Raw genomic sequence first — 26,658 nt, 5'->3', positions numbered from 1 at the left:
AACGTGCTCAACTCGAAGCATATTTAACCCAAGGTATGACTGTACAACAAAAAATGAATAGGTTGAGTCATGCCGCTCAAATTGGGTCTAGTGGACCAAAAAATTTTAAGCAATGTGGACCAAAGTCACTTCTGGGGCCCCTCCAGGAATTGGGACCCTGAAGCTTAAACATCATCGTCTTATGCTCCTCTTTCCCTGGCTAAAACTGCACACACACCATATATTTAAAGAACACAGCCCAAGAGTCCTGGGAACTATAGTTTGCCAAGGGTTTGGGGAACTAGTTCTGTAAGGGGTAAACCACAATCCTTAGGATTTTTTTTGTGTGTGGGGGGGGGGGGAGTCAAATGCTTTAAATGTGTGGTGTGTGCATACAGACTTTCAGACCATTGGTCTTTGTAGTCCAGTACTGTCCGTTTCGGTTTCTCTGTTTCTCATTTACCTGGTTTAAAATCCAATTCTCCATGTTGCCACAGCAATTTGCATTTTAAAAAATCCTTTCGATTATTTTCAGTGAGAATTCCTCCTAAGATACGTTTTTGACTGAAATTTTGATTAAAATACTTTTGTGTGCGCGCGCGCAAAAATGCATTTTTGTATCTTATTTTCATGAAAGTATGGATTTTGTGTGTACTTTCCCCTTATGAATGCTTTTTTTGTATGCATTGTTTGGTTGGATAACTCCATCAAAAATTTCGGAAGGATGCAACTTTCAAAGGACAATTGCGTTTCAGTTATCCTATTGGTTTACCAAGCATGAATCACATCATTTCTCTTTACGTTCACATAAAATCCTATTTCTTTCTCCCATCCCTTCTTTCAATAAGCAGTAAACCAGCCATGGTACATTTAAGAATCTCCTGCCCTTATTGGTCTCTTGGACATCTGCTTCAGACCCCCATCTTGATATGACACTATTGTCTGTGTACAATGTGTTTGTGGCTCTCATCTGTGCTGCTCTGACTCTGTCCCACTAGGTGGTGTATGATGAAGGACCCCTCTATGTCTTCTCTCCAACAGAGGAGTTGAGGAGCCGCTGGATTCACCAGTTGAAAAATGGTAAGTCTCTCTCTCTCTAGTAGTTAAAAGCTAGATATTTTAAATAGGAACAATATTTTGCAGGAAGGATTCAGGTGGAAAATTAGATTTGCACACTTGAAATGAATTAAAGCAATCCGCTGCCCTTTTGCAACAAAGCTACTTAAAAGCAGACACACACAGCTGACTTTTTGCTCTTAGGAAAGTGATGGTGAAGCACCCTGAAAAGTGTGAGAAGAATGAATATTAACTAGAAGGCATATAAATGCCCTGTAAGCAAATCAGGATGAATTCCAGATGAATGCTTACTGTGGTATAACTTCCCTGCAGACAAATCAGAATGAGTGGCCTGTAACAGGGTTTCAAGCTGTTTCTGGACTACAGTTCCCATCATCCCTGACCACTGGTCCTGCTAGCTAGGGATGATGGAAGTTGTAGTCCGAAAACAGCTGGAGACACAAGTTTGGGAAACCCTTCGCTATATAGACCAGACATAGTCTAACCTCTGTATATGCTATGCGGAAGCAAATCTGGATGAATGTTTAATAAACAGGTCATCTAGAGCAGTGTTCCCCAACCTTGGGCCTCCAGCTGTTTTTGGACTACAATTCCCATCATCCTCGACCACTGGTCTTGCTAGCGAGGGATGATGGGAGTTGTAGTCCAAAAACAGCTGGAGGCCCAAGGTTGGGGAACACTGATCTAGAGGAGCAGTAGCCTGGGGAGAAATTGCTTTTTGCATGGATGACAACCTGATTACAAGTAAAGTCATTACATGCTTCCTTCCAATAATCTTATTTAACTAAGGTTCACACAGGTTCCTTGTTCTGGAGTGCCCTTATAACGCAAAAAAACAATAGATTCCTTTCTCCAACAACCCTGGCAGTCTTACCTTTTAAAAATTTGTCTCACCTGATATATATCAACATGTCAAGCTTTTTTTTTTTAAAAAAAAGATATTTATTAAAGTTTCAACATATTACAAAAATAAGCAAAAAAAGAAAGAAGAAATAAAGAAAAAAGATAAAAATGAAAATACAAGATAAAAACAATTAAAAAACAGATTAGTCTTTCCATGTCTTATCTTTCATTTGCTTGTTTCCCTTCACCTAAGCTGGCAAACAAGCCAGGAAGTTTTCGTTGACAGTTGTTTCCTGTTTCATCCGAATTGGGAAACTATGGCTAGCAGCTCTGGAGAAAGCCAAGATATTGAACCAACTTTAAACTGAGTTTCAATATCCAGGTTTTTTGTTTTGTTTTTGTTTTGTTTTCTGAAACTGTTTACCATCACTCAAACAAGATCAGAAACTATAGTAACCCTTCCTTCCTGCTGCAGTGATCTGCTACAACGCCAACCTGGTGCAGAAATATCATCCCTGCTTCTGGACTGACGGACAATACCTCTGCTGCTCCCAGACAGCTAAAATGGCCATGGGCTGCCAGATTCTGGGAGGCAAGAGTAGAAGTAAGAATTCACTTCGGCTTTTTTTAAAGCTTATCTTTCCTTGTGGTTTGTATATGTTAGTACACTTCATCTTTGCTTAAAGCCAGGAGGAGGAACCTGTCGCACTCCAGATATTTGTACTACAACCCCCCTCATTCCTGACCACTAACCATTCTTGCTGGGGCTGATGGGAGCTGGAGTCACAACCTTGTTTTTTTTTTGGGGGGGGAGGGCAGGCACAGGTTCTCCAGTCCTGATTGAAATGATAGAAACCTCCACCTCACCTCTGCTTTATTTGTGACTGGGGCAGTGTTATGTACTGAGTTGAATAGGATCCAAAATGCAGCAGTCTGATTGGTCCTAGAACAATGGGATCCAAAATGCAGCAGTCTGATTGGTCCTAGAACAATGCAGCAGTATGAATGGTCTGCAGGAGCCACCCAATCCGGCTCCAGATGGAAGTGAATCCACAACCTGATTGGCCTACAGGAGAGTTCCAGAATTAGCCAATCACGTGCAGCCCATTGTGTAAATAATGTATATAAAGCAGATACTTTGAGGGGACTTTTATTCCTCCTCATCACTATGAGCTGAATAAAGAGCATGAAATCCACTCTCGACTCTAAGTATATTTCAGGCAGACACATATTTAAGATACATATGCCTGTTTTGTCATGTCTAGTTTGGCATATTTGGCCTAGTTTCAGGGCGTAGAACCAGAAAGCTGGCTAGAAATGCATGTGCTCCTAATCATCTGGTGGGGGTCTAAAGCATTCCTGAAAACAGATAATCAAATGTAATAACAGAAGAGTTCTGGGTCATTTGACCAAAGATCCACCTAGCCTCCAACAGATCCTGAGTGGAGTAAATGGTAGCATAGGAAGTTGCCTCTTGCTCCATCTACCTCAGTGCAGTCCATACTGACTGGCAGCAGCTGACAGGGTTTCGGCAGTAGTCTTTCCCAGCCCTACTTGATGGGCTGCTGTGAGAGTGGAGTGCTGGACTAGGTAGACCTTTGGCCTGATTCACCAAGGCTCTCCTGAGGTCTAAATCTTAAAGCAGCCACCAGCCTGAGGGTTGAACTTGAGTTCTTCTGCAGGCAGATGCTTCACTGCTGAGCTAGCAGGAAGTTGTTGCCGCCCATCATGCCTTGCTTGTGGCATGACGTTGGCGACGACGGTGATGATGAACAACAATGATAGTAACAACATAGTCTCTAGTAATCAGAGGTGTGTTACCTCTGAATCACCTCTGGTATGTGATATGAGCATAGAAAACTTCCTTCCTTGTCCACTTTGCCTGATTAGCCTCTAAACCTATTCCAGCCTTCTCCTTCCAGATGTTTGGGCCACAACTCCCATAAGCCCCAGCTGGTTGCTTCAGAACATTTGGAGACCAGAAAGGCTGTTCAGCTCAGGCTGGTGGAAGTTGTCAGTAGAGGACTTTTCTCACTTGCTCTCAAGAGCAACCTCCCTAACAAAACAAGGCCTTGTAACCCTTTCAGCTTGAGTGCTCTCCCCTGCCCTGCTATAGTAGTTCACTACTTTCAAAGAGTGCCGTGTGCGAGTCTGAGGAAGGCACTCTTCACTTGTGAATAGGGATTTGCCAGGGGTTGAGGACCTCCAGCCTGCAGTTCAGTCTCAGCCCACCAGGGGGTGCAATTTAGACTGTGAAGCCTTTTCTCCTAAACCACGCCACATGTCAATCAGCTGATTGGACTGCCCACCTACCAGTCTCCAAGCACCAGATGATTGAGTTGGTTCATGGGGTGGGGAAATAAATATATGGCCTGCCAGACTGAAAAGATTCCCCATCTTTGGGACAGACAGAACTTCCTCAGTCTGTCCTGTCTTATTTTCGCCGGCACTCTTTTATAGTTCCATTCCATCCTATTTCATGCTGATTTTTGGAAATAGTGCATGGAAAATTATTATTTAAATTGTGATCTTTTTATAAGCATTATTGTCTGCATCCCCCCTCCCACAAATGCTATTTTTCAGGGCTTTTTCAGTGCACTTTCATCATCATCATCATCATCAATTTATAATTTATACTCTGCCCATCTGACTGGGTTTCCCTAGCCACTCTGGGTGGCTCTCATCAGAATTAACGATAATAGTAATAATAATAATAGCAATAAAACATCAGACATTAAAAACTTCCCTGAACTTCCCTTCAGATGTCTTCTAAAAGTCAGATAGTTGTTTATTTCCTTGACATCTGATGGGAGGGCGTTCCACAGGGCAGACGCCACTACCGAGAAGGCCCTCTGCCTGGTTCCCTGTAACTTCACTTCTCGCAATGAGGGAACCGCCAGAAGGCCCTCGGAGCTGGACTTCAGCGTCCGGGCAGACTGATGGGGGTGGAGACGCTCCTTCAGGTATACAGGACCAAGGCCATTTAGGGCTTTAAAGGTCAGCACCAACACTTTGAATTGTGCTCGGAAACGTACTGGGAGCCAATGTAGGTCTTTCAGGACCAGTGTTATATGGTTTCGGCAGCCACTAGCTGCCAGAGATCATTGACCAGTGCAACCAAGGCAGTTTCACATAAAATACACATTTTATACGCATTTTAACTGTAAAAAGATGTGGTTTTGGGGTGCCTGATGAAGAATTTTTCTCTCTATTCCTACTGGAGATGCACTTAAAATGCCCTGCTTTCCTCTAATTGAAGGTTTCAGAAGCGGCCGTTGTCTTCTCAAGCCTGACAAGCCTCTACCACCAACTCCAGAGGAGAACAAGGTATGAGCAGCCAGGATTTGCAGTTTTTGTGGTGGGTGGGTTGCACCTTGGGGCAGAGACAGGATTAGGGAAGGGGTGAGGAACCTTCAGCCCATGGACCAATCCTAGCCTTCCAACTGGCCTATTTTGGCCCATGAAGCCATTTCCCTCAAACCACACTAACTTTTTATCACTTGTGACATCATCTGATGGGCAGGAGGGTGGGATTCATTTCTGCCTTGGTTGCACATACCTGTTTGCACATACCCAAAGCAGCAGGATTTCGCTTTTCCTTCAGCCACTCATCAGCTGACCAGTACGGCAAGGTGGGGGGGGGAGTTAAATCCTACTGAGAACAGACATACTCAGCCAAAGCAAAGGACCAGGTAGCGGGGCCTTCTTGGTAGTGGCACCCACCCTGTGGAATTCCCTCCCATCTGATTTCAAGGAGATAAGTAACTATACAACCTTTAGAAGACATCTGAAAGCAGCCCAGGACAGGGAAGTTTCTAATGTTTAATGTTTTATTGTGTTTTTGTAGTATTATTATTTTGTTATTAATGTTTTTGTATGTATTGGAAGTCACCCAGAGTGGCTGGGACAACCTAACCAGATGGGTGGGGTACATTTATTATTATTGTTGTTGTTGTTGTTGTTATCATCATCATTACTACAGTGGTGACCCGCAAGACGAATGCCTCGCAAGACGGAAAACTCACTAGACGAAAGAGTTTTCTGTTTTGGAGGTGCTTCGCAAAACGAATTTCCTATGGGCTTGCTTCGCAAGACGACAATGTCTTGCGAGTTCCTGCTGGTTTTTTCCCCTCCCCCCTTTTTCTAAGCCGCTAAGCCGCTTATCAGCTGATCCGATCAGCAGATAAGCCGCTAAAAGCCGCTAATAGCGCTCATAGTGCTAATCTGCTAATCCTTCAATGGGCTTGCTTCGCAAGACGAAAAAACCGCTAGACGAAGAGAATCACAGAACGGATTGTTTTTGTCTTGCGAGGCACCACTGTATTAAAGCAAGCAGCTCTCTTTTTTTTGCAGGCAAGAGGGTCTCCTCCTGCTTGCAGCCATGCTTACACATTGCAGGCTTTTTTTCTTCCTCCCCACCACCTGATAGGGAGCGGAAAAACAAGGCTTTGCCAATCCTCTACTTGGTTGTTGTGCCCACCTGTCAGAGTTGGCCCGCCAGAAAGGTTCTCCACCGCTGTATTAGGGGTAGGCAGCGTAGTGCTGTTGAACTCCCAACTCCCATCAACCACAGGCAGAACGGCCAACAGCCAAGGGTGATGGGAGTTGTAGTCCAGCAACATCTCTCTCTCTCTCTGTGTTTCACACATTCCTTCCACCTGTTGTTGTTTTTTAAAAAAAGTTTATTTATTTTCATTTGTAACAATTAAACATTTCAACAAAGAAAATGAAACAATTCTTACATATCAGTCTTCTACTTCCCACTTCCCTCCTCCTTTTTCTGCAGTTCCATGAGTTTATTTTCTTTCTTTTCCCCTGCATATTCTTTTTTCTCATCTAATTCATTTATGTTTTAGAAGTTTTTACAACAATCCTGCTCATGTCTTGTTTGCAACATATCTGTAAATATTCAATAAACCATTTCCATTCCTTACTAAAAAAAAAGTTTATTGTCTTGATTTCTTATTCTTCTGGTAAGTTTTGCAGTTTCTGCATAGTCCATTCGTTTCCGTAGCCATTTTTCTCTCGTCTGGACTTCTTTCCATCAAGTTCCCTCCACCTGTGATAGGTGCTGAAAGAGGTATCCTGAAAGTCTCATTCTTTTCTTGTTTCCTCTCTGAACACTGGCAAAGATGATGAAGAAGCAGTTGCCCCCTGAACCAGTGCCTGGTGGCCAGTCTAGGACGAGGAAAGTCGTGGCTCTCTATGACTATCTTCCAATGACTGAACAGGACCTGGAGCTGCAAAAGGGCAAAGAGTACATTGTCCTGGAAGAGAGCAATGAGTCCTGGTGGAGAGCACAAGACCAGAACGGGTAAGAGACCCAACACAGACAGTAGGGGGGGGGAGAGAACAGTGCAAGGCCACTGCCAGGAGCCCACCCTCCACTGCACACCCCCTGTCCCACAGGTGGAGATGAGGGGGACAGTAGATTTAATTATCATTTAAAGGTGAACCAAACTACCGTATTTTTCGCTCTGTAAGACACAGCAGACCACAAGACGCACCTAGTTTTTGGAGGGGTAAAACAATAAAAAAAAATATTCTGAATCCCAGAAGCCAGAACAGCAAGAGGGATCGCTGCGCAGTGAAAGCAGCGATCCCTCTTGCTGTTCTGGCTTCTGGGATGGTTGCACAGCCTGCATTCGCTCCATAAGACGCACACACATGTCCCCTTACTTTTTAGGAGGGGAAAAGTGAGTCTTATAGAGCAAAAATATGGTAATTCACATTTTCCGGGGTGGGGTGGGAATATATGAGAACGGAGTTGGCTGTCCTTCGAAATATGCACTTTCATAATTTTGCTGTGTAGATTTGCAGCCAAGTAATATGTTCAAGAATGCCCCTACTGGGATAAAGTGTGCATAAACATGCATTTATTAGTGAGGACAACATACAAGGATGCATTATTCTGGGAGAAATTGCTTTGCAAAAAATGTACCTCTTAGAGAAAATTCAGTACAAAACATGTGTATGTTAGGAGAAAATGTATGGCGCTTATCATGGACTGGTTGGGTGCAGAGGAATGTCCTGGGAGGAAACAGCTGAGGAACCCCCAAGGGAAGACAACTCAGAGCCCGGAAAATGGTGGTAGGACAACCATGACTGGTCAGAGGGTGAAACCTGAGAGGAGGTGGTGTCAGAAGCTGAAGAGGTAACAGGGCTTAGTGAGCAGGGAGAGTCTGTGGCAGAGAGAAGTCCAGAATCAGAAGCTGGAGCAGGAGGATGGGAAGAGGGAGATCAAGAAGCAGAGATTAGTCAGGCTGGTGAAGAGTCACAGGTGTTTCTCTCTCCTGATGTGACAAGCTCCCCTCTCTCCTGGTCTCCTAGAACTAGGCGAGGCATGAAGAGAGGAGAGGAGAGGTTGGCTGCCATAGGTGCAGTCTCTGGTTGTTTGGGGAAAGCCCTGGAGAGGAGGGGACAGGCGGCTGTGACTCTCGGCAACTGATTGTCATGGAAGAAGACCACCAGGAATGAGCTGCTCTGCTCATTAGGCCTGACACTCAACCATAATAATAATTGTAATAATTTATTATTTCTAGCCCGCCCATCTGGCTGGGTTTCCCCAGCCACTCTGGGTGGCTTTCAACAGAACATTAAAAACAGAATAAAACTTGAAACGTTAAAAACTTCCCTAAACAGCGCTGCCTTCAGATGTCTTCTAAAAATCAGATAGTTGTTTATTTCCTTGACATCTGATGGGAGGGCATCCCACAGGGCGGGCACCACTACCGAGAAGGCCCTCTGCCTGGTTCCCTGTAGCTTTGCTTCTCGCAGTGAGGGAACTGCCAGAAGGCCCTCAGCGCTAGCCCTCAGAGTTCGGGCAGAACGATGGGGGTGGAGACGCTCCTTCAGGTATACTGGGCCGAGTCTGTGGAGATGTGTTTTTGCTAAAAAAGAGCTGGACTTTCAGCTGAGCCAAAGCATGTGAGCCTGGGACCTTCTGCATGCAAAGCCAGCACCCTTCCACTGAGCTACAGCCCTTTCCTCTTGGGTTTTTGTCTGTTGCATAGGGAGTGGCTCATGGTGTTGTTGTTTTCTTTCACCCTACAGGAAAGAAGGCTACATTCCCAGCAACTATGTCACAGAAACAAAAGATTCTCTGGAGATGTATGAGTGAGTTTCCTTGGAACTGTGGGCCTGAGGGCAGAAGTTAAATGTTATGAGAAAAACATAAGAATATCTGTCCCTTTGTATTTGTAATAAGATACATTCTGGAGTCTGGAATGGGGGTAGTGATGAGGGGGGAAATGAGTAGGTAGGTGAACCTACCAAATCTACAAATCGAGAACCAAGCAACAGCAAATTTTATTATGCCATTGTTCAACCAAAGAATGCATACTAAAATTGCATATAATCATGAAAAGCTCATGTAGACTGTTATATACTTAAGTTCTCACCCTGGGCCAGCAAGGGGATACATTGAAGGAGCTCCATGTGACATGGAGATCGACACCAGGTTTGCCCTGTCCATCGTGTCTTGGAGCACCATCAAAAGACTGGTACCCAGAGTGTCCAAAAGGCAACTCGACTCTCACCGCATACACCTGAGAGACTACTACAGTATCCCCCTGCTGGCCCAGGGTGAGAACTTCAGTACATAACAAAGAGTGGATAATACACAAAAATGCATTCTATTGGGGGGTGGGAACGACTTGCAAAATGTTTATCCTAGGCAGAATTGCACATAGTAGGAGATAAGCACCCAAACATACATGGGAATTTTCTTGCAGAGTTGTTGGGTTTTTTTAATCACAAATAAATGCAGAAATGGGGCAAACCAAATTTCTGATTAGAAAAAATAGAACAGGAGAAACCAAAATTGACAATGTTGTCTATTTCTCTGTAGTGTTTCATATTTGTAGTAGAGAGCCAGTGGCTGGGAAAAGCAGGGCCCTGTCATTACTGCCTTCTGAGGCTTTTTTGCAAATGCCTCGCATGACAACCCATTTTTCATCACACCCCTGCTAGCTGGCCGGGGAAAGCAGAAATATGGCAAAGGGGGAACTGGCGTCAAGGGAGAATTGATTTCATGGGGGAGAACCAATGGGTGCAGGAGTGGTTAAGCATCCGTCTCATTTTCCTGGCAGCTCATCCGTTACAAAATACTTCCATTGCCCCCAGATTTGCAGCCTTGGAGAACACACATTTGCCAAGGTACCTAGTAATCTGCCCTGATTGGGTGGGAAATGTTTGACCTTTATGTTAACATTTCACCCCAAATGTAGAGGTTCACCACCTCCCACCTCCCAGCCCTCTTCTTTGCATTTCCTCCCTGGCAAATATTATGTCATGTTTCAGGTGGTATTTGAAAAACATAACTAGAAGGCAAGCAGAGGAACTGCTGAAGCAAGAGGTGAGTGTATAAGTACTTCCTTTCTTCTTTCCTTCCTCTTTCACTGTGAGAGTCAGCAGATAATATTAAAAATGCCCAAACATGTATATCTGCCTATATACATAAAAATGTAAGGCAGTCATCTTGCTGCAGTTCCATGGGCACGCCAACTTCCAGTGCAACAACAGAATGTCTGCCTGGCAGGTGAGCAAACAATGTGGATGGCAGGCGGCCCAGGGGAGCTATTTTACTGAGTGAGGGAAGCACTTCAGAGAGTGACGTCCTCTTCTCCATTAAACATGGCTGTTGAGAGCAGGCAAGGCACTCAGAGAGTGGTTTGGCAATCAGCTCTCTGCAGTGCCTCTGTTAAACAGTTCACCTGGGTTGCCTGCCATCTAGACTACTTGTTGCTCACCTGCTTGCCATTCTGTTGTCATGCTGGCTGTAGACCAGATCCCATGGTGAGTGTATGCAAAGTATGAGAAAGGGGAAAAAAACAACTACTAATACCCACTTCCTCCAAAAAAGTAAAAGAAGAAGAAAACCCCGGGGCGGGGGAGAATTGTTACGCCTTTTATATCAATCAGTAATGGGTCCAGGGGGTTGGACCTTTCCATTCTAATTTTCCATGTGGGCATGTGGGGGTGGGGGGAAATGAGCAACAGGGATCTTTCCAAAATATGTGGTTCCACACTCAGGGGCTTTTGAACACACTTCAGTTTCTTTTTGCCAAAACATGTTAAGCCCTCACTTTTGTTTAGGTAAAAGGTAAAGGTAAGGGGACCCCTAACCATTAGGTCCAGTCGTGGCCGACTCTGGGGTTGCGGTGCTCATCTCGCTTTACTGGCTGAGGGAGCCGGCGTACAGCTTCCAGGTCATGTGGCCAGCATGACTAAGCCGCTTCTGGCGAACCAGAGCAGCGCACGGAAACGCCGTTTACCTTCCCGCCGGAGCGGTACCTATTTATCTACTTGCACTTTGACATGCTTTCAAACTGCTAGGTTGGCAGGAGCAGGGACTGAGCAATGGGAGCTCACCCCGTTGTGGGGATTTGAACTGCAACCTTCTGATCGGCAAGCCCTGGGCTCTGTGGTTTAACCCACAGCACCACTCGCTTCCCTTGTTTAGGTTACATAGCTGCTTTTCTACCAACCTAATCAAAATGGCAAGGTGTATGTGAGTCTTCATCAAAAGCAGCAAAAACTGTACAGTACACAAATGTTTAAGCAGATTCTGCAGGAGAGACTGCTCTGCTGCCTTTATAAAACATACCCTAGCATATGGAAGTGATGCATATATAGGTCTAGCAAGACTCAGATTAACCCCCTCTTCCATTACCTATGGCTTCAGTGATGGGGGAGGCACTTTACAGAGTATTTTGTCAAATTGCTATTGAAGTGTTTCTTCTGACCCTCTTTTAAAAGGGGTTGGGGCAAGCTGGGGGGGGGGGCTGGGATTTGCAAACGGGAATTTTGGCCAAGCTGTGAGGGGATAGATGAGGAGGTGGGAGAGTTGTAAAGGAAGGGAGGGCAAAGATTGAGGGTGCATTGGTAGGGTCAAAACACTAGATATCACTTCTTCAGAGTCAAGGACATGCAGGTCCCTGAACCCGCTGCAGTTCTCACTAGGCACATGGTGCTTCTTGCAGCTTACTTCAAAGATCACTCCTCATTCTCCACCCCCACCCTGCGCATGAAATGTTAATGATGTCACCTGCTTCCAAATTTCAGGGTAAAGATGGTGGCTTCATTGTCCGAGACTCCATCAGCAATACAGGAAAATATACAGTCTCTGTGTTTGGCAAGTCATCTGGGTAAGTGTGGCCTGCTGATGTGGGAACAAGATGACCACACATGACACTAGTCCTCAGTAAAAACCTCAACAGTAGGACAGATATGAGGATGAGCCCCAGATGAAGGATAGCATCTGTTCTAGCCTGCTCCTGCTGCAACCTGCTAGTTGCTTGCGGCCCTCCTCTTCCCTCTGCCTGGCCCCTGATACCCCCCTGTACCTTCACAACAATAGATGAAGAGGAGAGAGATAATGAATGGAAGATGGGTGAATGGGGTGTATGCTTGTGTCTATGAGTACTGCTGGAGGTATGTGTGTAATTATATTGGGGATGTGGGGTTTGTGTGCATGAGGAAGATGGAATGGATGGATGGATGATGAAAGGGAGAAAAAGGGGTGTCCCTACGCACTTTGGGCTTTGGCCCTGCCTAGTACTTGACTCCTGAGGGAATGTGCCCTTTGACTCAGTGGATGCTGGTTCATTAGCACACTTGAGAATACTGCCCTACCCACCTCAGTCTCATGTTTTGCAACTTTCCTCAGAAAATAGGGACATTCTGTTCGAGTCTGTACCTGACCTGCTCTCATCTGCCTACCTTATTACTTACAACCAGTCAACGTGTGGCTTTGCTTGTCATTGGCTCTGGCTCCACGTAGAGCTGCCACTGCTTTGGCTTCAGAAAAGGCTGCTCAGCCCTGTGCTGCCTTGCTTGTCCCTTCCATCCTTCTCATGTTATTGCTCTTAACTTGTTGTGCAGCAGTGGTTGAAATCCATCAATGGCATTCCCTGGAATTATCGGTTTTCCTTTAGTCACACCTTAGGAGTCATGAACTCCAGAATTCATCATTACCCTACTGGCCACCAATCCACAATTGATTTCACAGGGACCCCCAGGGGATGATCCGCCATTATGTTGTGTGCTCCACACCCCAGAACCAGTATTTCCTGGCAGAGAAGCACCTCTTCAGCACCATCCCAGAGCTGATCAACTACCACCAACACAATGCAGCAGGTGAGGAATGAAATGGTTGAGGCACAAATATACTTGCCGACTTTTACGATGGAGGTGGGGGTGGGGGAAGGGGAGAAATAAATGCCAACAGCTTGATAAAGGCAAAGAAGGTCAACAACGTATTTTAATTTATTACCTGTCCTTTGCCCTGAGATCCCAGGGCAGGTCAAAACAATTTAAAATGCAGTTTAAAACTGTTTAAAAACTTATAATTAAAAAATGCAAACACAAAAAAGAGTGTGGCTTTTGAAAATAAATGTTTACAGAGTATAAAGAGGTAGAAAGAGCTCCTACCCCTCAGAGGTTTCTCCCAACATTTGACTGAAATCTGTCCCACTGCAATTTGCACCTGTTGTGTTTTCTCCTGTCCTCTCAAACAACAAGTTTCTTCCATCATCAGTTATTTGAAGACAGTTATGTATTCCCCTCATCTTCTATTCTCCAAATGAAACATGCACAACTCTTTCAACCATTCCCCTTTGGGTTTGGTTTCTAGATATCACCTCACCCAAGTCACTGACCTCTGGATATACTCTATTCTGTCAATGCCTGCATACACACCATACATTTAAAGCACATGACTTCTCTCAAAGAATCCTGAGAACTGTAGTTTGTTAAGGGGACTAAGAAGTGTGGCTGCATACAGACAATACCTTCAAAGCACATTCATAGGACATGCTTTCCCTCAGATACCTCTTGACAAGGTAGTTTACCCCTCACAGATATATAATTCCCAGGAACCTTTAGCAAATCACAGCGCCTAGAACTCTTTGGTGGGAGGGTTGTGCTTTAAAGGTAATGTATGTGCATAACTTGTAGCTGCACAAGGAGTAAACTATAGTTCTCATGATTCTTTGAGGGAAGCAATGTGTTTTAAATGTATGGGGGTGTGCACAGCCAGTGTCCTTAAAATGTGGTACTCAGATCTTGACACTGTATTCCTGATGTGGCCTGTTCAGCACAGGATAGAACCAAGCTATTACTTCTCATGTATTGCACACTATGCTTCTGTTTACACAGCCTAAGATTGCATTAGCATAACTTACACAAGCTGCGCAATTTGGGCTTGTCATCTTGATGCTGAATTTGGATATCTTTAGCATAGAATATATACAGCTCTGTTTATAATATACATGGTAATACAATTTATATTGCTTTGCATCTATATTATTATGAATGCACTACTTCAAAATATAATTGTTTTGATGCACCCTAGGGCTTATTTCCAGACTGAAGTACCCTGTGTCATCGCAACAGAGAACTGCTCCTTCCACGGCAGGACTTGGATATGGTAATATTTGAATGCTCTTCATTTGGGATTTATCTGTATGTTGCACCTTCACCTTTACTGTCTTTCTCTTGCTCCCCTGCAGTGAAAGTGGGCTTGGGATAGGTGAACCAAACAGCTGTTCTTGCTGCTTTCCCCTCTGTATCAGAGGTGGGAAATGTGTTTCCCTCTGCATGTTGTTTGACTACATTTCCCAGCATCCCTGATCTTTAGCCATGCTGACTAGGACCGATGGGAGCTGGAGTCCACAAGTTGCCCAGCCCAGTTCTAATAATCCTTCTTCCCACAATGATTCACACCTCACACTGTGCTTTGTGTTGATTCTAGGGGCATGGGAGATTGATCCAAAGGACCTAACATTCCTCAAGGAGCTGGGGACAGGGCAATTTGGGGTGGTGAAGCACGGGAAATGGAGAGGCCAGCATGATGTGGCAGTGAAGATGATCAAGGAAGGCTCCATGTCAGAGGATGCATTCATTGAAGAAGCCAAAGTCATGATGTGAGTAGCAAATAACTTTATATTCGTCTCTTTGTCTGTCTCTCTTTTTCTGGGTAGATTCTTATTTCTTCTGTGATAGGGATGGGGGTACATTGAAAACACTGGACTACAAGTCCCTGGGGTGGTGGAAGTTAGAGCCCAGTAACATCTGCACAAGGCCACAGTTTTCCCATCCCTGCTTAACTGATGATCCCAAGAATTAAGAGCACGTCTATTTATTGAGCAGTCTTTGTGGTTTGCTACCACAGAGATTGTGCAGAGGTTTGGATATATATGGTAAATTGAGCATCAAGTCTGGTTTGTTTGTGGGGTAGTTATAAGTCAATAATCATTCATCCTGATTTCCCTGTGCAGTGGTTTTGCATCTTCCCTGTCATTCCACACATTTGGGTACATTTCACTGTCACTTTCTTAAACTGCAAAATGTCTTTCTTTTAGTAAGGAGGATTTGCTGCTTCAGGATGAAAGAGGACTTTTATGCATTTTTAACTTTGCAAACTGAAACGTCCTTGTACTGTATGTGCTTGAAGCCCTCCCACAGAATACTGACAGTCTGAAGGTACCCTAAATCTGCTGCATGAAAAGCATGTGCTGAGAGACTGAAAGGGAAGCAAAGGAGCCTTTAGCCCACCCCCTCCTGTCAAATCTCCCATTTATTGGTTCCTCCACAGGCACAGCTACTACAGCCAGAGTCATCACCCCAAATGACTCAAATCAAAACACACAAAGATATCCAGTCTTTTTGAAAACCACAAGAATACAGAACCTGTGCTCCTCTAGATGTCACTGGACTTCAGCTCCCATCAGCCCAAGCCAGCATGGCCAGTGGCCAAGGATAATGGGAACTATAGTCTGCCAACATCTGGAGGGCAACAGGTTCCCCATCCTGGAAATAGGAGAACATGGTTGTTGTTTTGTTTAGCATTGACTTGTGCTCTTGTGGAGAATAATAATAATAATGGAAAATGGGAAGGTCCATAGCCCAGTGACAGAATATTTGCTTTCATGGCAGAATACCCCCATGGTAACTCCCAAGTAGAGCTAACAGAGACACCTGTCTCAAATTATCTAGAGCCACTGCCAGTCTTCGTGGAGAATTCTGAGGTATAAATGGACCAATAATGTTTTTTCCCCCTAGAGTACTGTGGAGAATCTCAAGAGGCAGCTTTCCATTCTGCCGCCAAGTCACTGGGAATCACAAGTGGGAAGAGTGCTGTTGTACTCACATCCTACTTTTAGGGCTTCCCAGAGACATCCTGTTGGTCAGGATGCTGGACTAGATGAGCCTTTGGCCCAATCCAGCAAGCCTCTTCTTATGTTCTTATGATGTTTTCTCACTCCAGGAACCTCTCACACGAGAAGCTAGTGCAGCTATTTGGAGTCTGCACGAAGGAGAGGCCAATACTGATCGTCACCGAGTACCTCTCAAAAGGTTGCCTCTTGACTTACCTGCGGGACACTCGGCGGTCCCTCCAGGGCACGGAGCTTCTAGAGATGTGCAAGGATGTCTGCGAGGCCATGGGGTACCTGGAATCCAAGCAGTTCCTGCACAGAGACCTGGTAGGCGATTGCTTTTCAACTGCTCCATATACCCCTGCCATCTGAAGTAAATTGGGGGTGTGTGTGTGTGTGCCTAATAGGGAGAGGGCCTCCTTGTTAGTAGCACCCTGGCTATGGAATAACTTCCCCAGAGAAGAGCACCTGCTTGTTGCTTGAGCTCTTTTCCTCACATTTTGAACAGAATGTATTTTTTTTAAAGAAAAATCTGGCCTCTCAGTGCTGTGAACCGAGTTATTTTATTATCTCTGCTGCTGATTGCAAAAGTGGAACATAGGAAACTTCATTTTACCCACTCAGACCACTGGCCCATGCAGCTCTATGTTATCTACACTGATTGGCAGCCGCTCTCCAGGGTTTCAGGTGGGGGACACGCCCTGCCCTACCTGGAGATGCTGGGGACTGATCCTGAGACCATCAGCATACAAAGCAGATGCTCTACCACTGAGCAATGGCCCTGGGTTTTGTGCTTTTTCTCTGCTAGAAAGGAAGTCTTCCTGCTGCATTTTGTTTTCTTATTGCATTTGTAAGAACTGTATTTTGTAAGTTACTGTTGTTGTGTTTTATTCCTGCTTTGGTAGCCACCCAGCTAAAGTATGTTGAGACCATATTCTCTTATATCTCTGCCACAGGCTGCTCGCAACTGTTTGATCAGTGAACAAGGTGTTGTCAAAGTCTCGGATTTTGGCCTTTCCAGGTCAGTTTGTGTGCATATGCGTGTGTAGGGAGCTGAGGTTGCTTAGCTTTTTCTCTGTTTAACTTTGTATATGCCTTTTTTCTTATTCCCTTTCTCATTATGACTGTCATTCCTCCTCAGCCTCTTTGTTTGCATCCTTCACTGCAGCTACCATTTCGGACTACCTCTTTTTATTTTAGGTTTGTTACCTGATTAAACAACTCTTAGTCGGTTATTATTATTTAAGACATAAAGTGCTTAACGTTTCCTAAGCATGGCACAGAAGGTAAAGGTAAAGGGACCCCTGACCATTAGGTCCAGTTGTGGCGCTCATCTCGCTTTATTGGCCGAGGGAGCTGGCGTACCGCTTCCGGGTCATGTGGCCAGCATGACTAAGCCGCTTCTGGCGAACCAGAGCAGCGCACGGAAACGCTGTTTACCTTCCCGCCAGAGCGGTACCTGTTTATCTACTTGCACTTTGACGTGCTTTCGAACTGCTAGGTTGGCAGAAGCAGGGACCGAGCAACGGGAGCTCACCCCGTTGCGGGGATTCGAACCGCCGACCTTCTGATCGGCAAGTCCTAGGCTCCGTGGTTTAACCCACAGTGCCACCCGCATCCCTAAGCATGGCACATACTGTACATTAAAACAGAAGACAGCCCTGTCCAGAGGCCCACAATCTGATAGACATGATACAAAGGAAAAATAAATGAGGAGGGAAGAGGAAAGCTAACACTGGAGCTGCTGCTCCTTCTCTGGACAATGGTGGGAGGGAAGGCAGGCTGGTCCCTCGCCAGCCATGATGTTCTTACTGAGAGGCAGGAGGTGCCCACCTAGCTCATAAGAGCCTTAGTTGTTTAAGTGCACAAACTTGCATATGAGAAGACACAACAATTCTAATGGTTTTGACAGAAAGCACAGAGATGTCTTTTCAAGGAAGCATTTGGCGTGGTTTGCAGTGCAATCCTATTAAGTCAGAAGCTGCATTTGAGTTTAGTAGAGCTTACTCCTAGGCAAGTGTATAGCAGGGAAGGGCAATCCTCTTCAACCCAAAGGTCACATTTCCTACTGGCCGGCCTTCTTGGAGTCTCCTAGCCACAGAAGTCAGTTTCTTTTTTTTCAAAGTGGATGTGTTGTACCAGAGAGCACTTCTGTTATGCAAACTTAAATTTCCTCTATGTGAGTGAATGTCTCCAACAACATACTGATAATCTGAAGGCAACCTTTTCTGCTTAAGAGAGTCTTGGGGGAAGGCGCTTTAAAAGGATAGGATAATGATCGACTGATGGGAACACATATAATTTCCATGCAAACAAATCAGGATGAATGCATGTTCTTGTATAACCTTCCTGCAAACAAGTAAGAATGGATGTGCATTGCTCAGTAAAGAGCAAACATTGTTTACCGGTAATCTCCACAGTAGCTTTGTGCACACAATTTGGAATGAATGTTCATCTTGGGGAGCTTTTAGGCTTTCAGGAAGCACAAGATCCTGTAAGGCAACATATAAACTAGCACAACCAAAATCTGTCTACACAGGTACGTCTTGGATGATGACTACATTAGCTCCATGGGATCCAAATTTCCAGTCCGGTGGTCCCCTCCAGAGGTTCTTTTGTACAGCAAGTTCAGCAGCAAATCGGACATTTGGGCTTTTGGTGAGCTGAAATTGTGTGCCACTGATGTAGAACATGGAATAGCCAGAGGATGAACTTTCTATGGCAGTAGATTTAAGGACAGGCAAATGAACGGAACCCTACCTGCAATAGGGAAGGCATTAAGAACACTGTGTTGCTGATGTGATTTGCAGGCCCCAGAATAGATGTGAGGGCTAGGCCTTTAAGAACTCACAGTAAATCCTAGGGATAGGGAACAGTGTTCATAGGGCTTTGGGGTATATTTAATATACATACATTGCCATATCTGACTATAAATACAAAACAAGGAGACACTGGAGCTTAAACAGTAGAGACTTAAGAGATGCTAAAGGACTGTAATCAATGCTCCATTTTTTCACCATGGCCCATTAGGAGGCAGCTTTCATGTAGAACACAGAGGTCACCCTAAGATAAGGGGTTGAGCCAGTGATTCCAAGTTCCATTATGGTGCTTTCCTGACTGACAGGTGTCCTGATGTGGGAGATTTACACCTTGGGGAAGATGCCCTACGAGAGGTTTAGCAACAGCGAGACCACTGAGCATGTGACCAAAGGGCTGCGTCTCTATCGCCCCCAGCTGGCCTCTGAGAGAGTCTACGCCATCATGTACAGCTGTTGGCAAGAGGTAAGGCTTCCCGTAAACTGCCCCGGTTGCTTGCTTATTTATTAGCAACACTTGCATGTCACCCAGTAATGAAGTTCTCTCTTTTTGCCACAAATCAGGAACTGTAAATGGTAAAATGCAATAACTCCAGCTATCACCATACCCTGGGACCGCTGGAGGATTGGTGGCTCCTCTTGGCAATCCGCGTGGTGCGTGCTGAGTCACAAGTCCCTCCTCATCCCCAGGATCCGGGCAACTGAGCCTCTTGCCTGGCTTGCCAAACTGTTATAAGAAAAACTGCTCCCTTTCCCTTATGAGGTATTCTGGAGCCCATATAGAGTCCTTAAGTCGGTTCCTTATTGGTAGGAGAAAATAACAGAGGCTAACCAGAGTATATTGAGAACCAAAGCGGCTAGAAAGCCTGATCTTTATTTAAGGAACTGTTGCAACAGCGTCCCCACTCACCACATGCAGGAGGGAGGGAGAACCCTGAACAATGGTGCGCAAGCCCAAGACCACCACCCCTAAAACATCATACATACATTGCAGAAGGAGGCAGCCTACAGCAGAAATCCTGTTTGCCAGGATTCAGTGACCTGATAATGGTCACTGATTGCATTACCTGGGCAGTCTGGCCTTTCTTTTGTGATGGTTAATACTTTAGTTCCTGAATCCAGGTCACAGGCTCACCCTATTCATATACAAACGCGCCCTTAAGACAGGATTTGCAAGCAAAAAGACAATGGCAAGGCTTTCTCTCTTTGGCTCCCTTACTGCAGAGGAATATTTGAAGTAATTTGGGAGAGTCAAAATGGCTTCAGGATTGCTCTCCCGTACTATTTCAGACACATGGTTCATATATTTAGATATGTGTGCATTTATGAATATTTATTCTATATTAAAGTTCTTATTACACAGGGGTGGCGTTTTGTTGCTTGAAATAGAGCAGGATTCATTGTTTTTGCTGTTGTTAGATGAGCGTCCTTATAAATTTTGGTTTTATTGTATTTTTCTTCTATTTGTTTTTAAATAACTGACAAGCTTTTGGTATTTTATATGAATTGCTTGGATACATTTTTGTAGAAAGCAATGGATAAATGTAATAAATAATAGTACATTAATGTCTATTAAGTAAACAACCTTATTGGTATAAGCTTTCCCCTCTTTTCTGTTCTTTTGCTCCAGAAAGCAGATGAGCGTCCCACCTTTCAAGTCCTTCTGAGCCTCATTTTGGATTTAGCAAATGAAGACCCCTGAACTGCCATCATCCAATCGCTCCTTTACTACTGCTTATTTTTGTATGTTCGCTCCAGAATTTCTAGATGGACAATGAATGGATGGATCTACATCATGACAAAAGTAACTGGATCTATCAGACAATACCAGATTCTTTTCGTCTGCCTCACCTGTAATAACTGGCTTGTATCTGAATTCACTGAAGTGCTAAAGAAGATCTAACTTATGACAGCAAGTGCTGGCTTGGTACTATTTTCCTCTTCAGCAGAGTTAATCCCTTTTAATGCAGTATCATGGCTCTCTACCTGTAACTTGAAATGGCATTATGGGATTCAAATAATTTTTCAAGGATGATGTAATTGTTTGGAAACTTGTTTTGCTACGATGAAATAACAATTACAAGAAATAATATGAAAATGAAATATATAAAAGGGAAATATACGCAATTGTTTATCATATTTCCTAGATACTTCTATCTTGCTACCCTTTCCAGTCACCCAGTCCTCTGCCATGTGCTTTCAATGGCCCAAGATGCAAATTTATTTATTTTGTTAAAAAGGTTGAATTTACAGTTACACTCATGCACTCACACATTCTCCATCCCGTAAATTAGATTTGGTATGCTGATAAATATTCCACCGTGGCCCTTCTGCTGCAAAAGGAAGGGGGAAATCTCAACAAGGGGATGTGAATAAACTGAGGCTCCACCAGGATAATAAAGGAACTGGGTTTTTAGAAACAAAATAAAAAAATTCTTTGCAGTAGCACCTTAGAAACCAACTAAGTTTGTTATTGGTATGAGCTTTTGTGTGCATGCACATTTCTTCAGACACTTCAGTAGCTTAAAGCATCAATGTAATGTAGCTCACTTCTCCCCATATTGCACGGAGAAGAGATGAGGTTGAGAGAGAGAGGCTTACATCTCCCACATTGCAGGATGCCAGGTGTGTGTTGAGGGTCAGAGCCAGAATTAATGGGTGCCCTGAGGACCGTTACCTCTGCATTGCAGTGCAGTGAAGTGGGGGCAGAGGTGTTTTGTGACATCTCTGCTGCAAACAGCTGCAGACAATACATCTTGGGTTTTGAATTCACTCCATTCGCAGAGATCTCCAATAATGCATTTTAGGACATAAATAAAAAAAATAAAAAAATGTCCAGTAGCACCTTAGAGACCAACAAAGTTTGTTCTGGGTATAAGCTTTCGAGTGCATGCACACTTCTTCAGATACACTAAAAGAGAAGTCACCAGACCCTTATATATAGTGGGAGGGTGAGGTGCGGTTTTTCTCAGATCAGCGGCACAGCAATGGGCACACGCATGGCCCCACAGTATGCCAACATCTTCATGGCAGATTTGGAACAATGCTTCCTAAACTCCTACCCTTTGAAACCTCTCTTGTACCTGCTATACATTGACGGTATTTTTATTATCTGGACACATGGTCAGCAGACCCTGGACACCTTCCACCAGACATTCAGTGACTTTCACCCCACCATCAACCTAACAATGAACCAATCTATGCAAGAAATACATTTTCTGGACACTACTATAAAAATACAGGATGGGCACATAGGCACGAAAGCTTACACTCAGAACAAACTTAGTTGGTCTCTAAGCTGCTACTGGACAATTTTTTAAATTTATTTCGACTGCGTCAGACCAACACGGCTACCTACCTGAATTCAGGACATTGGTGAGGGGAGGTGCGTGGCCCTCCAGATGTTCTAATTAAATTATTAATGCTAATTGTAATAACTCTATACGCATTTTCCTGGGAGCTGCATCATGTCGCTTCCTTCTGAGTAGGCGCGCGCGTGAAGCCGAACTGCAGAACCCACCGTATTCTTACCCGATGACAACTCTACACGCCCCCCCATACGCCGTAGCTCTATGGCCTCGCGCGCGCGCAGCTCCGCCCACCGCCGGAAAGAGGAAGCGCTCGGATTGAAGCCTTACTCGCGCGGTGCACTCTGGAAGCGGAAGCTTGCCGCGCGCGCGCGGAGGGGACGGCCGGGGGCGGGGGCTAGCTGCACGTGAAGGTCGCCTGCCAGATCGCCATCCTCTCTTCCTCGCTTCCTCCGATCGGTCGCTGTCGGCTCACAGGTCGGGCCCGGCATGGACCCTTCGTCCGCCGCGGGAGACTTGGGGGCGGCCGTCAACGACCCGCAGCTGCAGCACTTCATTGAGGTGGAGACGCAGAAGCAGCGCTTCCAGCAGCTCGTGCACCAGATGACGGAGCTCTGCTGGGTAGGGAGGAGCTGATAGCCCGGGGCGCAGGCGGAGGCCTCCTTCGCGCTGCTCGCGGTTGACCTTTGGAACTCTCTGCCGCAAGATTCGCTGGACCAGGGTTAGAGGATCGGGCCATGCCATAGCTGCCAACGTTTCCCTTTTTTAAAGGAAAATTCTGAATAGGATTCCTCGCAAGAAAAGGGGGAAAGTTGACAGCTATGCATCGGGAAGAGGCGGTGGAGGTGGGGAATCAGATGGAAATCATGATGGAGGAAGCAGAGGGCCGAGGGCTACGGGACCAAAGGCCCCCCCCCCACTCTTTCATGCTACGTGCAGTTAACTTGCGGCACGTGCTGCCGCAAGATGGGGAGCAGATCCGCACGGTACATTTAAAACATTTTATTTCCAAACCCAAGAATCATGGGCAATATAGTTTCCCCTTCAGAGGCACAGTTCTCGGACCCTTTAGATTACGGAGCCCAATATTCTTTGGGGGCAGCCATGTTCTTTAAATGTACGTTGAATGTGGATTTGCCTGTGGTGGTGAGACCAGAAATCTGCTTTAGAAGGTGGTCTAGCAAAATCAAGGTGGAGGACTTGTACCTCTGGGGTGAAGTTTGGTTGTGATGTGGTTGCTCAATTTAAATTAATTTCCCTCCCTCTGCAAGGTGATCCTCAGGGCCCCTGCCAACTCTATGATTCTGTCTCTGTCTATGTGGCGATGGACAGACGCTTTAAAAGTAGGTCATGCAAAGGACTGGTGTCCCTATAGGGGTTAATTCTTTTTTTGTGGTACATACTGACTTGTGAAACTTACTGCTACAAGCTGCAGGGATGGTCCTTGTCTTGGGTGGCTTTAACAGGAGATCAGACAAAGTCACAGTGAGCAAGGAGGACTGAAGGCCCTGGGAGTGAAGTCTTTCAGCCTACGCATTCTTAACTGCTTTGAGGGTGTCGTTCCCCCCCCCCCCACAAGCAGTGCATAATTTTTTTGAAATAATACAGAAATTGTGGATACTGATGGCCCCTGGTTTGTTGTTTAGTTGTTTAGTCGTGTCTGACTCTTCGTGACCCCATGGACCAGAGCACGCCAGGCACTCCTGTCTTCTACTGCCTCCAAACTACGGTTTGGTCAAACTCATGCTGGTAGCTTCGAGAACACTGTCCAACCATCTCGTCCCCTGTCGTCCCCTTCTCCTTGTGCCCTCCATCTTTCCCAACATCAGGGTCTTTTCCAGGGAGTCTTCTCCTCTCATGAGGTGACCAAAGTATTGGAGCCTCAGCTTCACTCCTTCCAGTGAGCACTCAGGGCTGATTTCCTTAAGAATGGAGAGGTTTGATCTTGCAGTCCATGGGACTCTCCAGAGTCTCCTCCAACACCATAATTCAAAAGCATCAATTCTTCGGTGATCAGCCTTCTTTATGGTCCAGCTCTCACTTCCATACATCACTACTGGGAAAACCATAGCTTTAACTATACGGACCTTTGTTGGCAAGATGATGTCTCTGCTTTTTTAGATGCTGGAGCAGGAACCGGCAAGCCACTCCAGTATCCCTGCCAAGAAAACTCCATGGTCAAAGACAACGGGCCCCTGGTTTAGGTGGCTTTAAAAGACAATTGGATGAAGTCCTGGAGGAGGAGAGGTCTATTGATTGGCTAAATAAAAGTTCTAGATTATGAGGCTTTTGAATTCCCTGTGTTAAGGAAACAACCAGTGGCTGTGTGCGTGGCTACCGGGAATTCAGTTCCTGGAAAGAAGCCACTGTGAGAAACTCGATGGTGGACTTGATGGACTATGGATCTGATCCAGCCATGGCTCTCTTTATGTTTGTATTGGTGGCCTGTGGTGAGTGGGTGCAAATTCACTGCTGCTTACACTCACCATCATAGCAGGGCTCCAACATCTTTAATAGCTGCAGTGTAGTAAGTGGTGTTGGCATGGAGATATACTGGTGAGGACGTATATACCTATTAAAATTGCTGGTACTGCTGCTGATAATGCATGCAAGCAAAGAATGACAGATGGTGAGTGATGACTGGAATAATAGACCAACAACATTGGGCATGGGGAGGGCATAGATTCCTCAGTCCTGTTTTACCTAGGCATGCAAAGAGATTGAACGTGAACCCTTCTTCATGAAAGAGTGTGCTGTACCACTAAGATATAGCTCCCAGGTGGAGACAGGTCCTGAATCAGGAAACTGCAGGGGATATTGCAGTTTATTTTTTTATGTTAGCCTTCTCATCATTGAAACAGCTGTGGCAGCGGCACAGTGGAAGGCAATGAGGATGGAGAGGCCACCTGGGTGTTTGTGTTCTGAGCCAACTGTTCTGTTTAGAGTTACAGGACAGGAAATCCAGGCATGTCCCTCTTGTACATTGCAAAAAGAGTGTGGGCGTGTTTTGGGACTGATTCTGTGGTTCAAAATTCTGAACAGCTGGTGTCTCTTGAATGCCCCTAAGTCCTATATACTAGGAAGAGAAGGGGTATAACTCAGTTGTATAACTTGTGTGTGCAAAACTTCAATTTCTGGCATCTCCAGGTCGGGCTGGGACTGTTCCTCATCAGAAATCACTGTCAGTCAGTAGTCCGAGTCAATATAAGGCAGCTTCCTGTGTTCCTAAACAATGCTTACTCTTCCATATCTTTAATAGGAGAAATGCATGGACAAGCCTGGCCCCAAGTTGGACAGCCGCGCGGAGACCTGCTTTGTGAACTGTGTGGAGCGCTTCATTGACACCAGTCAGTTCATTCTCAACCGGCTGGAGCAGACACAGAAATCCAAGTCGCCCTTCTCTGAAAACCTCTCTGACTGATTTGGGTGCTGCAATGCCTCAGTTTCCTTCCTTAATGAGAAACCAACCTACTGAATTGAGAGAAGAGGAGGAGCTGGAGAACAAGGAGAACAAGCAGAAGAAAGGATCAAAAGTTGTGAAGGACGTTGGCCTCCACATTCAGGACAGACTTCTGGGTTTCCTGGCCAGTGTGAGCAGTTCTGGTTTTAAATTCCCATCTTGTGAACATTTAGCAGTCAGGCAAGTGAAGCCTTGCTGATTCGCATGGGCTTGTGCTGCCCAGGTTTTTATTAATTTTGCTGTTGGGTAACAAGAGCTTCACAGCAGAACTGTAGCATCAAACAACTTGCTTTCCCAGTGGTGTGGCCAGGGAAGCACACCTATCAATATTCAATAATTTCTTCTGTTTTGAAATGAAGGGGACTGGGAGGTTTCAGACATGAATGTTGATCCTGGGAAAAGCAAAGGTGCCTTTTTAAAATGGTACTGTGTTTTAGCACAACTCTTTTAAGTGATATAAATTGCTCACCTGCAGCTTGAACATGTGGCTGAGTTGACCCTTTTGTAAACTGCAACTAGTGTTGCAGTTGAACAGAGGGAGGCTGACTTTGCTTGCTGTCATGTGCCATTTAAGGTGCATATTCAAGCCCTCCTTTACATAGCTAGGAAGAAGTAACCCCAGAGGACATGGGAACTGAATACCACTCATCTGGTCATGTAAATGTTTCACTTACCAAGTACAAAAGTCAATTTTAACTTTCTCCATTAATTCCTTTCCTGCTGATCAGTGGAATAAACATCAGTAACATGCATTTTAAACTGCCTGTTGAGTCGGTGGTGATTCCTTCTGCTTTGATTGCTAGGGATTTAGAAATAGGAATAAAAATAGGAATAAGGGGAGCTCTGGAAAAATTTCTCTTTGCCATTTTTGTTGTTGGGATTTAAGCAGTTTTAAAGACTAAGGAAGCTGCTCCTGATCTGGCTGTAGTGGGTTTGGTGGAGGGAAACTGTTTTTCTCCATTGTTGTGCTAGACTGTGTGACTGACCTTGACATTCTTTAGCTATAAGTTCAGAAA

General features: G+C 45.1%; 2 protein-coding genes across 3 annotated transcripts in view; both read left to right on the top strand.

The window, feature by feature from the left end:
* BTK (Bruton tyrosine kinase) overlaps positions 1-21,006 on the top strand; it is a 38,984-nt gene extending 17,978 nt beyond the window's left edge. For both annotated transcript variants that reach the window (XM_082208360.1, XM_082208359.1), the window contains 15 exons: positions 978-1,059; positions 2,375-2,503; positions 5,159-5,226; positions 7,032-7,213; positions 8,953-9,015; positions 10,201-10,255; positions 11,965-12,047; positions 12,911-13,038; positions 14,255-14,329; positions 14,654-14,825; positions 16,169-16,385; positions 17,015-17,079; positions 18,598-18,716; positions 19,183-19,340; positions 20,505-21,006. In XM_082208360.1, coding sequence (XP_082064486.1) covers positions 978-1,059; positions 2,375-2,503; positions 5,159-5,226; positions 7,032-7,213; positions 8,953-9,015; positions 10,201-10,255; positions 11,965-12,047; positions 12,911-13,038; positions 14,255-14,329; positions 14,654-14,825; positions 16,169-16,385; positions 17,015-17,079; positions 18,598-18,716; positions 19,183-19,340; positions 20,505-20,576 — 1,668 coding nt within the window. In that variant the 3' untranslated portion in view covers positions 20,577-21,006. The remainder of the gene's footprint in view (positions 1-977; positions 1,060-2,374; positions 2,504-5,158; positions 5,227-7,031; positions 7,214-8,952; positions 9,016-10,200; positions 10,256-11,964; positions 12,048-12,910; positions 13,039-14,254; positions 14,330-14,653; positions 14,826-16,168; positions 16,386-17,014; positions 17,080-18,597; positions 18,717-19,182; positions 19,341-20,504) is intronic.
* A 1,541-nt stretch (positions 21,007-22,547) lies between these two features.
* Positions 22,548-26,401, top strand: TIMM8A (translocase of inner mitochondrial membrane 8A). Its single transcript, XM_082208380.1, has 2 exons — positions 22,548-22,803; positions 25,442-26,401. Exons 1-2 carry the CDS (start codon positions 22,672-22,674, stop codon positions 25,601-25,603), a joined length of 294 nt encoding a protein of 97 aa, XP_082064506.1. The 5' UTR covers positions 22,548-22,671; the 3' UTR covers positions 25,604-26,401.
* Positions 26,402-26,658: the final 257 nt, after the last annotated feature.

The sequence above is a fragment of the Podarcis vaucheri genome (genome assembly GCF_965113315.1).
Source record: "Podarcis vaucheri genome assembly, chromosome: Z".
NCBI lineage: Eukaryota > Metazoa > Chordata > Lepidosauria > Squamata > Lacertidae > Podarcis > Podarcis vaucheri.
This window is presented reverse-complemented; position numbering and strand designations above follow the sequence as displayed.